The sequence below is a fragment of the Daucus carota genome, chromosome 3, assembly GCF_001625215.2.
Source record: "Daucus carota subsp. sativus chromosome 3, DH1 v3.0, whole genome shotgun sequence".
NCBI lineage: Eukaryota > Viridiplantae > Streptophyta > Magnoliopsida > Apiales > Apiaceae > Daucus > Daucus carota.
Genome location: NC_030383.2, coordinates 3,143,908 through 3,156,336, shown reverse-complemented (window position 1 = coordinate 3,156,336; position 12,429 = coordinate 3,143,908). Strand labels below are relative to the sequence as shown.

Sequence of the window (12,429 nt, the reverse complement as noted above, 5' to 3'; positions counted from 1 at the left end):
CCCCGCCCCGAAAAATTCCCCGAATCCCCTACTCGAACGGGGCGGGGATCGGGTCGGGATCGAGCAGGGTAAATGCCCATCCCTACGATCAGCTCAGCTCCCGCAAGAGAATATAATTTCTAAGCCTTCATTTTTAGGGGTATATTAATTTGGATCTTAAAAGATTTTGCTTATTTATGAAATTTGAGTGTATTGAATTCGAATTTTTAATAAAAATCATCAGAATTCAGAGTATTCAATTCGGATTTAAATAATACTATCAAATTTAATGATATTTAATCAGAATTTTAAATTATATTTTAAAATTTGGTATTCAGTTAGGATTATTCAAAATTCAAAATCTATTAAAACATGATGGTGGATGTTTTTGTACTTAATAAGGGTATCTTCGATACTGTTGACTATATAATCGTTGACTAAATTGGATATATAAGATATTATGTAAAATTTGCAATCTTGTAAGAGATTGCGCTTGGATGATATTGACTATCATGTTAACAATAAATTAAAAATAATATGTTATTAATATTTAAATTGTTATAAATAGAATATATTAGTTTAATTTTTTAATAAATGATGTGTAATATTTTTACAGATTTCTTAGAGCATCTCCAACCATCAAGAGCCCTTAGCTAAAAGTTTGATTGGCACACCATAAATAAAAATTATAGCCAATCTCTTCGAGTATTGACGCTTCAACCACATCTCTAGCTCTTATCTATAATTATAGTCAATCTCATGTGGATGACTATATTATTTGTCGAAGCTCTACATGACCTGCAAGACATTACGTAAAATTTGTTGAGCCTGATATTGTGCTTCAATGATATTTTCTATAATTAAAAATAGTATGCTATTTAATATTTTTGATTGTTAACATAGAATATATCAGTTCAATATAATAATAAATAATGTGCAATTTAGCCAAATATAGAGTCATACATAGGTAGTTGGCTAAAATTATCTGACAACAGATAAATATGATAAGAGTGTGAGTTTTTCGCGAAGTTGACTACATAACATATTTTCTATTTTTAATATGTCAACTCACATTTTAGCTAAGGGTTTTAAGGATCTTCTTAGAGCATTTCCAACGGCGTTGGCTATAATCGTTGGCTAAATTGAACCTGTAAGACATTATGTAAAATTTGCTGAACTTGTAAGACATTGTACTTCAATAGTATTGGCTATATTGGTTGGTTATAATTTAAAAATAGAATGTTATTAATATTTTAGTTTGTTAAAATAGAATATATCAGTTTAATATGGTAATAAATGATGTGCAATCATCCTACAGATTTCTTACAGACATGTAGAGGTTCGACAAATATACCCATCCATAGGAGGTTGACTAAAATTATAGACCACAGGTTCACGTGGTTGAAGTATGATTTTTTCAACAGGTTGGCTAAATTTTTTATATTTGAAATACCAACTCAATTTTTAGCCAAGGGATTTGTATGGTTGAAGATGCTCTTAGTTCATCGTATAAGCCACATTAAATTATTAATCATTACAAATTTAAGTTATAAACTCAACCAAAAAAACTATTATCCTGACCAGTATTTTGACAGTAGAGTATACACTCACTCCTCACCTGTTGCCACTAAATAAGTAATGGAAGGCACATTCAACAGCTGGTATCACAATCAAAAATTAATCCAAATATACTTTTCTAAAAAGTTCTCTATTCATAACTCCACTGTAACATGGAATACGATACGGAAAATAAACAAAATCTTTCGTGACATCCATACAAAGGGGTCCAGCAACTGCTTGCTTGCAGACAAAACACGTAAATTTGTTCGGTGGTTCATTTTTTCTCAGGTACATGCACCCAGAGCTCAATATTTTATGTCGATTTGTAGCTTACTGGCAAATCACTGGGTCATGAGCTTTGAATGGCGACCTCTACATGTTTCTTGTTATAACAATTTTCACGATTTGCAACGAAAAAATCTTGAGGACATGGTCCGTATGTGGGGTTTAAAATTACTATATCGTTAAAAAGATGTTGACAGCTATTTGTTTAGCTCATTTTATTGTTTATCAATCTGATTGCATTATCAGCTGGGGATTTGTCCCGACTAGACTTGTTTTAATTTAATGGAATGAATTTGCATTTTGTCAAAAAATGATATCTTATAAGAATTAGATAACTATTTGATAATCTTTTTAATATTTATATCTTTTAAACTGTAATATTAAAAAAATATTATTTTGACAGAATGAATAGTGAAATTTGTAATAAAAATATTTCTAAAAGAACGGGGGACACGTGAAGTTGTTTGTTCAAAACAACCTTTTCTTACATTTACCGAAAAATATTGAGAAATTTACAAGAATATATATATTTTTAACTTTTGTTTACAATTTTACTACCTCTCATTTACCTTTTCAATTCTATATTACTATTTTTTTAATTATACCGTTACCTTTGTCTCTCACCTTTACTCTTTTCAAAATTACGGCCTCTCCATCGTCTCTCTCAAACCCTGCTGCAATACTTCCACTCTCTCGACAGGTACTCTCTCTCTCTCTCTTGCTCTCTCTCTCTCTCTCGCTCTCGCTCTCTCCCCCCTGCTCTCTCTCGCTCTCTCTCTCTCTCTCTCTCTCTCTCTCTCTCCCGCTCTCTCACTCTCTCTCCGCTTACAACTTACTTTCTCTCTCTACAGATTTCACAATCAGCTTCGTTCCTTTCCGTCGATCGTGCTCGTTCCTGTTCGTCAATCACCTGACTCTTCTCAACTCGGTAAGTTCACTTCTTAATGTGTGTGGTTGTGTGTCTGTGTAGCCGTACTGTTTTTTGTGTTTTGAGAGATCATATGCTTGAGATGATAGTACTATAAAGCGTGTGTGTGTGTGTGAATTTGTCATATGTGCTTGATGTGCCCCGCAGGAGCTGTAGGAAAAGTAATTTGAGATAAGCACCTTAGGCAGTTCCCCAAGAATCTAGATTCTTATAAGTCCCGAATATCTCATCTCTTGCTGCTAATGTTTATATACAATATTAGTTCAGTGTATCCTATTATTTGCCAATATACTGATGGAATTTTCACACACAAAATCAACTCAATTTGGTAATATGCTAGTTTGAACAGAGAGAATGATCAAATAACAGAAGCAGCGCATACGAAGTTAAAAAGAGTAACAAAGATATGCTTTGTGAAAGTATTGATGGTGGGAGGGATATTATAGTAAAGGCAGCCACTCCATTCGTCCAATTATTGCCAAAGTATCTCGAGGCAACTGGTTTTTATGATCGGACGGATATAGATTTCACAGCAGATGCATATTCTGATAAGTTATCTCTTGATCCGTTTGGAGTGACTTTGCATCATTTTGATTTAACATCATCGTCTATGTAAGTCACAAATAAAAGTATGACTTCACACACACACACGCGCGCACACACACACACATAAATGTATTTGACTAGTCCCATTTATTCTTATTTTGAATTTCAGTATAGGCCCCGCAGGGGCACTAGTCTTAGATATAGATTTTTATGGGTTTGCAACCATTGCAACCACATTTGCAACTTCTGCAACTATGGTTGCAACCTTTGCAACCACAGTTGCAACTTCTGCAACTGTGGTTGCAAAGGTTGCAACCACATTTGCAACTTGTGCAACTGTGGTTGCAACCTTTGCAACCACATCTGCAACTTGTAATTATAACTATGTAAGTGACAAAACTATTCAAGTTTATATAGTTTATGTACTGCATAATCATATTATATGTTGTGATTTAGTTTGATATGTTTTTCTTAATGCAGTGACAGTGGGATATACATGTGTACATATGCCGAGTATTATGCTACTGTGCCGGAATTCCCTAATGATGAACTAGATATTTCTACTTATAGAAGTAGGCTTGCCTTATTGTTTTATTCGTATGGAATGGCAAAGCAAATACACGGCTATGAGAGTGATTCCGATTACACTGCAAAGGTTCCATCAAAAAAGCCTCAAAAGACAAGGGCATATGAGCGAAAGAAAAAGACGAAAGATGTGAAGACAAAAGATGTTGAAGAATGACTTGTATTCGTTGTTTAATGACATTAAGTAGTAGTTCTTTGTTTTATGACATTAAGTAGTTATTTGTTTAATGACAGTACTTTGTAGTTGTTTTGGTTTGATCAATTCGAAAATTAAAACTTTATGTAGTTATTATAATCGGTTCCACTAGTATTTTTCATCTCTCAAATTAGCAATTCACACATAATATATTTCATATCTTTTCAATAAGTTTTATTTCAGTTGATGATTTTATGTAAAATAGGCCTCGCAGGGGCAACCATCTTAATTTTAATATTTTAAAAAATTACTATAAATTAAATCGTATTATAATCTTGTTTGTAGGAGTTGGAAATTTCTTTGCAACATTTGCAACTATGGTTGCAACTTTTGCAACCATGGTTGCAGAAGTTGCAACCATAGTTGCAAAGGTTGCAACTATGGTTGCAAAGGTTGCAAAACCACATATTCTATTTATTTAATATATTTTCTGTTTAAATGCAATTTCTTTGAAACTTGAGGAACTTGTAATTCTTGCTCAAAGTCTATAGAACTTGAAAATTTATAAACACATATCATATCGGTTCCACTGGTATTTTTCACTCTCAAATTAGCAATTCACACATAATATATTTCATATCTTTTCAATAAATTTTATTTCAGTTGATTATTTTATGTAAAATAGGCCCCGTAGGGGTAACCATCTTAATTTTAATATTTCAAAAAATTACTATAAATTAAATCGTATTATAATGAAGTTTGTAAGAGTTGAAAATTTCTTTGCAACTTTTGCAACCATGGTTGCAGAAGTTGCAACCATGGTTGCAGAAGTTGCAACCATAGTTGCAAAGGTTGCAAAACCACATATTCTACTTATGAAATATAATTTCCGTTTAAATGCAATTTTTTTGAAACTTAAGGAACTTGTAATTCTTGCTCAAAGTCTAAAGAACTTGAAAATTTATAAACACATATCATATTGGTTCCACTAGTATTTTCAACTCAATCAAATTAACAATTCAGTATTTGCAACACTATTTGCAACATGATTTGTAAAGAACCAAGTTTTTTATTTAGATGGGTTTCTGCAGGTTCTTCTATTATGTCCACATTGACCACATTTCCTGCAGTTGAATTGTTGAGTTGGCATATTTGTCTCCCACGCAGCCTTGCGCCTCCTCTTTTTGGGTCTCCCTGTTCTGATTCTACCTTTCGGCGGATACATTATCCTCACCTTGATCTCTTCTGGAACTTTCCATGTGTCTTTTTTGCCAACTGGATACACCAATTCTTTTAAGCAGCCACCATTGCTTGTTTTGTGTAATATGGTGAGCAATAATCATAAGGATCGTGATTTACTTTCGCCACTGTGTTGGAGTATAACAGCAATGGTTTCCATTTCTCTGCAACCAAATATAATATTGAAATATGACAATTGTCGCAACTGCAGTTAATATATATGCATAAATAGTAGTTGCAACTTCTGCAACCATGGTTGCAACTTCTGCAACTATGGTTGCAAAGGTTGCAAACATGGTTGCAACTGTGATAACTTGCACATATTTTTCAATCTGATACTTGATATAGGTGTTTTCCATTTCTCTGCAACCAAATATAACCTTTAAATATGACAATTGTCACAATTGCAGTTAATATTCATGTATATATAGTAGTTGCAACTTCTGCAATCATGGTTGCAACTTCTGCAACTATGGTTGCAAAGGTTGCAAACATGGTTGCAACTTGCAACTATAATCACTTGCACATATTTTTCAATATGATACTTGATAAATAGCATATTTATTCAAAATGATTTCATAAATGAACAACATCAACAATTCACTATTGAAATTCAATAAAGCATCAATTGTATTGATTCTTTTTGCACAATTTGTACAATATGTCTTTCATATCTCGCATAAAAATATTGAGCTGCCCTAATTACATTGTTAATTGAAATAACTCCTAATTGATTTAGATAATTCATTACATGAAACCTAAATCTAGATATAAAACCCTCAGCCGAAGGTGTCAAAGTCGTCCAAAATGTGAAATTTATCCAGCATTTGTGGATCCTTAGAGCTCTTCGGAGATTATTGTTAAAACGAATCTGGATTTCTATAATATCCAGATTCATGTCAAATGGTCTTTGTAGATGCCTTACTACCCTGAAATATATAGGGTTTGAAATATCCCAAGTATATATCCCATTAATGCACTGAGAGAGAGTCAAGTCTTCCAGGGTTCTATCATCCATTGTTTCAAAGTACCCTGCAATGTATCATGACCTCTATATACCATCTGACTAAAGATACTTAACATGTCATTCACATATTTCAGAATGGTCTTGTGTGTGCAAGTACCTAGACTATTTGCAACATATACTAGAATAAATTGGTGCAGGAATACATGTGGGATCGGGAGCATATCTTAGCCAAGGGTACTTATTAACGTACTACTCATAAACACTATTAAAAAATGTGAGCCCCTACGATGCCTCCTCAACGGAATGTCACAAAATACTAAATACATAATTTAATAAAGCATGACAAACATGATCAACAAAGTCTCATTTAATCACAAACATCATATCATAAGTATGAATTCACTTCTGAAAACAAAAACTACAGTCAAAGAAACACTCATGACTGCATAAGATCAATACGGAACTGAATTTTACCAGTTGCAACTTTTGCAACCTTATTTGCAACTTTTATTAATGTTTGTTCCTCATCATATACAATTCAAGCACAACTCTCAACAACCAATATATACTACAATCATGTATATATACATACAGAAAACACACAAATAACGTACACACATACCGCTATTCTAGAACAAAACTCATAATCTCAGTTTGCTATCTCTATATAAATTGACATTATTCATATATACATACATTACACACGTAAAATCACTTACAAATCTCAGTCGTTGCAGCTTGTTGCCGATCCAATTCAGCTCGAAATCATTGTGAAACTACCCCTGCGGGGCCAATTGAACGCAGAAGAAGAATTTCCGAGCGTTTCCGAGCTGCGTGATTGAGAAGTGTGAATGCGTGAGAGAGAGAGTTTTCGAGCGTTGAGAGAGAGGCGCGGTTAGGGAGAGAGAGGCGCGAGAGAGAAGCGCGGTTGAGAGAGAGATGTGCGAGAGAGAGCCGGAGGAGCTGGGCTCCTTCTGTTATACAACCGTATTTTTAAAAAAAAATGAAACCATAAACCGTAAGTTTGTAATATGTGAAAAGTTGGGCCATATATTTGAAAGCCCAATAGTTAAGTTAGGTAGTTATAAAATTAACCCAAAAATATTTAACATGTTTTCTAGAAAAATTACTATTATTATTATCTCCAGTAATAATCCCAAATGAAATCTGTCAGAAAATCATATATTTGATAGGGGAATTTGGAGCTCGACGACGGTCATGTTATTATGACATACCCCCCGATAAATTTCTAATCTGGTTAAATATATATTCCTTACCCCTTTGATTTTTTATATTTGGGAAATAGAACTTAACACTTATTTAATATTTTTATAAAATATAATTCCACAAATTATTTTAACTGAACAAAATTCAATATTTAAGTTACTGTTTAGAAAAAAATATTAAAGACAAACTAGGAAACCATAAATTATGTAAATCTTAGAATGTCTGTCAATAAAAAAAGGACAAAATAATAAGTGACATGGATGGAATGATAATCTTGAACATTAAGTGCCCACTTGGCGATACTTACTTTTCAGAAATAAAGACTTACTTTTGAAGAAAAGTGTAGTAAATTTATTTTTTCTTAAAATAAGTTCTTATTATTTTAAATAATAGATATAAACCACCTACTTAATATTGATATTTGTAAAATTTATAATATATATTTTTAAAATAAGCTCCTACATTTTAAAAAACTCCTGAACAGGTCTAAGATGCGCGTACTCTGTTGCGAAAAGAATGCAGCTGTGTTTATTACAAAGAGCAGGCAGCTGTGTTTTTTTACTTGAAAAAACTACATGTGAAAATGTGATGTGCGTATCATGAGGAAAGCAAGCAACACACATGGAATACGCGTGTTAACCGCCAACAAGAGCATCCAGGAATTTTGGGACAATCATGATGAGAAAATCCCACTTTTGTGAACCAATTTACCCCCATAATCTCGGGTGTTCCAACTGTCATCCATCTTTCCCAATTTTTCCTTGAAGAAGAAGTCTTACATGGCCGTTTGGGTTAGCTTAAAAGAAGTGATTTCTTACTTATCGTAAAGAAATGAAGTAGAAGTGAGAAGTTAATAAGTTAATAAATTGTTTGAAAAAAAAGCAGAAGCTGTGAGGGAGAAACCAGCATTCCCGGCTTCTTAAAAGTGCTTCTACTTCTTTATACAAACCCTCGATTTTCTCTGCATAAATTTTACCGCCCATGTTCTTCTTAATTATCTATATTATAAAATATAATTTGATAAATTATTTTAAATTTTTTTAAATAAAAATTTAATATTTAAATTTCTATACAAAAATGAAATATTTTAAAAATAAGTTATGAAATTATAATTTACACGCGTCTTAAAATGTGTGACGAGTAATGCAAAAAACTGTAGAGAAACGAGAGGGACTGAGGGAATACATATGAAAAAATTACAGTATATGATTTAATCCAAAATACAGAAAGATAATAGTACGAGTTTTTCTCGTACAAAATAAGATATGATATATTTTTATGAAAACTATCGTGACAATTGAACGGTTATTAATTTAGACGTGTATGCAGGGCGGATGACAGGAAGGGCCGACAGTGTCACCTTCCCACCAATTCACACTTTAATTCTCTTACCCTACCATTCTTATTTTCTCAAGTTAGTTGAGATACAAGCACACATATTGCTTGTACAATTACTCTCATCAACAACATTACACGCCATGTTTGTCTAATTGTTTAAAGTGACTTGCATTAATTAAATTTATATTATTTTTGTAATTTTTCTTTCAATATGTTCTTTATTTTTATTCAAGAGTACTCGTGACATAATGTGCATGTATATTGTATAGTGTACTCCACCTTTTTTTTTTATCAACTCTATCACACAGCATTTGCCATCAGAGGTGGAATCCAAGAACTCCAAATATTCCGTCGGATTTTATGCTAATTATGGAATATTTAAAAGCAATTTGATAAAGTCAAATGCCCTGAGAATTTGCTTTGATAAAGTCAAAAATAAAATTCAGTGGTCTCAGTTGTAATCATTTGAAAAGCTCATATATACAGATGCCTCCACATGGAAAAGAATATTTTATAATGTAAATTATGAAATAATCTAAATCCAGCCAGATGATCACAACAATGTCAGAAATTTTCATTTGGACGATAAATCACATGCTCGATCTTAATTTTTATAAACAAATATCAACATAACACAGACAAAATTAATATTTTAATTATATTAATTGTAATTCACAAATAAAATACTGAATAATCTCGATTCTCGATTTGTACATGAATTCTGTGTCAAAAATTAGCATAACACAGAAATTAAATATCATGATTATATTAATCATAATTCACAAACACAATTAATACTCCTATGTCAAGAATCGAGCAACATACAATCTCGAAAATTAAACACTACTTTTAAAAACAAGAACTGAAAACAAAGGCCAAGAAACATCTTAGCCTGATGATAAATCTCTCAAGCCTTGAAGCACCAGACATGGTGATTATGATGCTGGTGGCCATGGCCATAGCCATGATGAAGAGAACTATCCTTGTCAATCAAGCCTTGAACATTCTTGAACTCCTCCACATGACAAGGAATATTAATAGGCCCTTGATGATCAAACCCATACTCCTCTTCAGCTTCTTTCAGCAGCTGCATGAACAAAGGATGGTTGATGTAGATCACAGGAATGATCACCTTCTGCTGCTCCTCTCCCTGGCCAACAATTACGGCTAAACACCCTTTCGGTATCTCCTTCGAATCCTTCTTGTGATGGTGGTGGTGGTGATGATGATGTATATGCAAGTGAAAATTCAACAAGTTTTTGTAATCTCCAGTGCCCATCTTTGGAAGTTTTTCAAAAAAAAAAACCGAAACCGAAACCGAAACCGAACAGGTGTGGCAGCTAGGGTTACAAGAAAGCGGAGATGGAGAAGGGCCAAGGATTGGAGGAAGAGATGGCGAGTTTGAACAAAGTGAAGGAAGCGTTTGTAAGAGAGGTGGGAATATTGGTCATGATAAAATGTGAAAAAGCATATAGAATGAATGAGTTGTTTTGAGATGAATACTATGAGAGGTGCACAAGGGGTATATATATTGTGGTGGAGAGATTACTTGCAAGTAAAGGTAAAGCAAAAATAAAAAAAAGGGTTATTCGAGGAGGGGCGTTAGAATACTACAAAGCTGTAACCGTGTTGTAAACGGAACGAGATTTAATTTGCCGTCTTGTAAACGGCTTCGAAACGGTTACGGGTGTGCACGCGTTGACTTTGTGAATGGGCATGTTTCAGGTTCATATCTGGTGAAGCAAGTCTCGAATTCAAAATTAGGTTAATTTAGTCATTGTTTAGAAAAGGTTGAGATTTAAAAAAAAATTGTGACAGGTGTGTAAATTTTGGTGAATTTGGTCTCTGCAGACCGTTAGACATAATTTAATTTTATTGCCGGTATTCGTTATAAGCTCAACAAGACAATAACGACTATAAATCGCAAAAATAAATATCTGAGAAACGCATGATAATCTTGAAAATCATGAATATTTTGCTTTGATTTGTGTTTGCTGTTTTGTGGGTCTAAACAATAGTACTAACGGTATCATAATGTAGACGATGACGTAATTGACGGCCACTAATTATGGAGGGACCTTCGCCACCGATGAGTAAATTACACGAAGACCACATTTGTTTGGAATGATTTATTTTATAATTTATTTTTTCTTGAAAAGTGACATTTAGGTGGAAATTGAAATAAATTGAGCGAGTCGTTACAATACTTCTTTTCATTGAAATAAAATAAGTTTATATTTTTCAAAAAAGACAAGATTGAATAATTAAAGTCCATCAAAACGTCTATTCTAAAATTCGTTCAATAACTCGTCGAACTGATTAAATCTCCGGCTAATCACCGATCATTCCGATTAATATCCGATCAATTCAATTAATCTTCGATTACCCCTTGTTCCGTGACTTTCTTGATTAAGTTTAATTCCGCTTTTTACAACACTGACCAAAATACATAAAAACGTAAATTAGCGTAAAGAATGTATATAAATTAAAAGGGTTAATTATCAAGTTGGTCACTGAAGTGGGCTTAATGTATCAAGTTGGTCACTGAACTCAAAACGGTATCAAGATGGTCGCTAAAGTCATCATAAATATCAAACAAGTACCTTTAAATATGAGTTCAAGTAGTAAAAATATTATTTATAAAGTTTTACACATTATTTTTAAATGTTACCGCAACCAACTAAAAGGTTATGACTTCTAGTATTTAAAATAATATATTTATATTTTATCAAGTTTATTTATTATTTATATTTTATTATATAGTTATTTTTTTTGTTTTAATTAAAAGTAAATAATAAATAAACTTGATAAAATCTAAATATATTATCATAAATATCAGAAGTCATAACTTTTTACTTGGTTTTGGTAACATTCAAAAATAATGTGTAAAATTTTATAAATAATATTTTTACTGTTTGAACTCATATTTCAAGATACCTGTTTGATATTTATGGCCACTTCAGTGACCATCTTGATACCGTTTTAAGTTTAGTGACCAATTTGATACATTAAATCCACTTCAGTGACCAACTAGATAATTAATCCTAAATTAAAATATATGCAATATATGAATGTACTTCTATTATAAATTTATAATAGAAATATATATTAAAATAAAAATTCTTACACCAGTACGAATATCAACCGTTCAACCGGTATTTACTTTTTAAATACAAGTCATCATATATTGTATTTGTATTATACAAATAATTTCGCTCATATGTAACAATATGATACTCCTATATCTTAGTCGTTTAGATATTTGTATTATCCGGCCCTCCCCACTTTCGAGAAATACTAAAAGACAAATATAATTTAAAGTCAACCATCCAAAATTTTAGTCAACCCATAATTAGGATTCCGTGTATATATGTTTCAAGTTTCAATTATGTAGCGGTACTATCCGAAACTGGATCAGTTGGAAATGTACACCCTGCATTCCAACTTTCATTCTTAATCGGTGTTTTCTTAGCTAAATTGTGTCTAGTGAATACAGATGATATATTAATATGCCTGTCAAGTGTCAACAAACTGATGATATGATTTGCGGATAATTGAATGAGAAATTAGAATAAAAGAAAGATAAAATTAGGAACATTTTGGATATCGAACAAACTGATCAAGGTGCGATCGATTCAC

The 12,429-nt window shown here is 32.4% G+C and overlaps 1 protein-coding gene across 1 annotated transcript; it reads right to left on the bottom strand.

The window, feature by feature from the left end:
• Positions 1–9,697: 9,697 nt before the first annotated feature.
• LOC108212070 (auxin-responsive protein SAUR32) lies at positions 9,698–10,069 on the bottom strand. Its single transcript, XM_017383802.1, has one exon. The coding sequence runs from the start codon at positions 10,067–10,069 to the stop codon at positions 9,698–9,700; it is 372 nt and encodes a 123-aa protein (XP_017239291.1).
• Positions 10,070–12,429: the final 2,360 nt, after the last annotated feature.

What these genes read in the sequence shown, in the direction of transcription:
- LOC108212070 (XM_017383802.1), bottom strand. Translation starts at nt 10,069, where the DNA reads ATGGGCACTGGAGATTACAAAAACTTGTTGAATTTTCACTTGCATATA.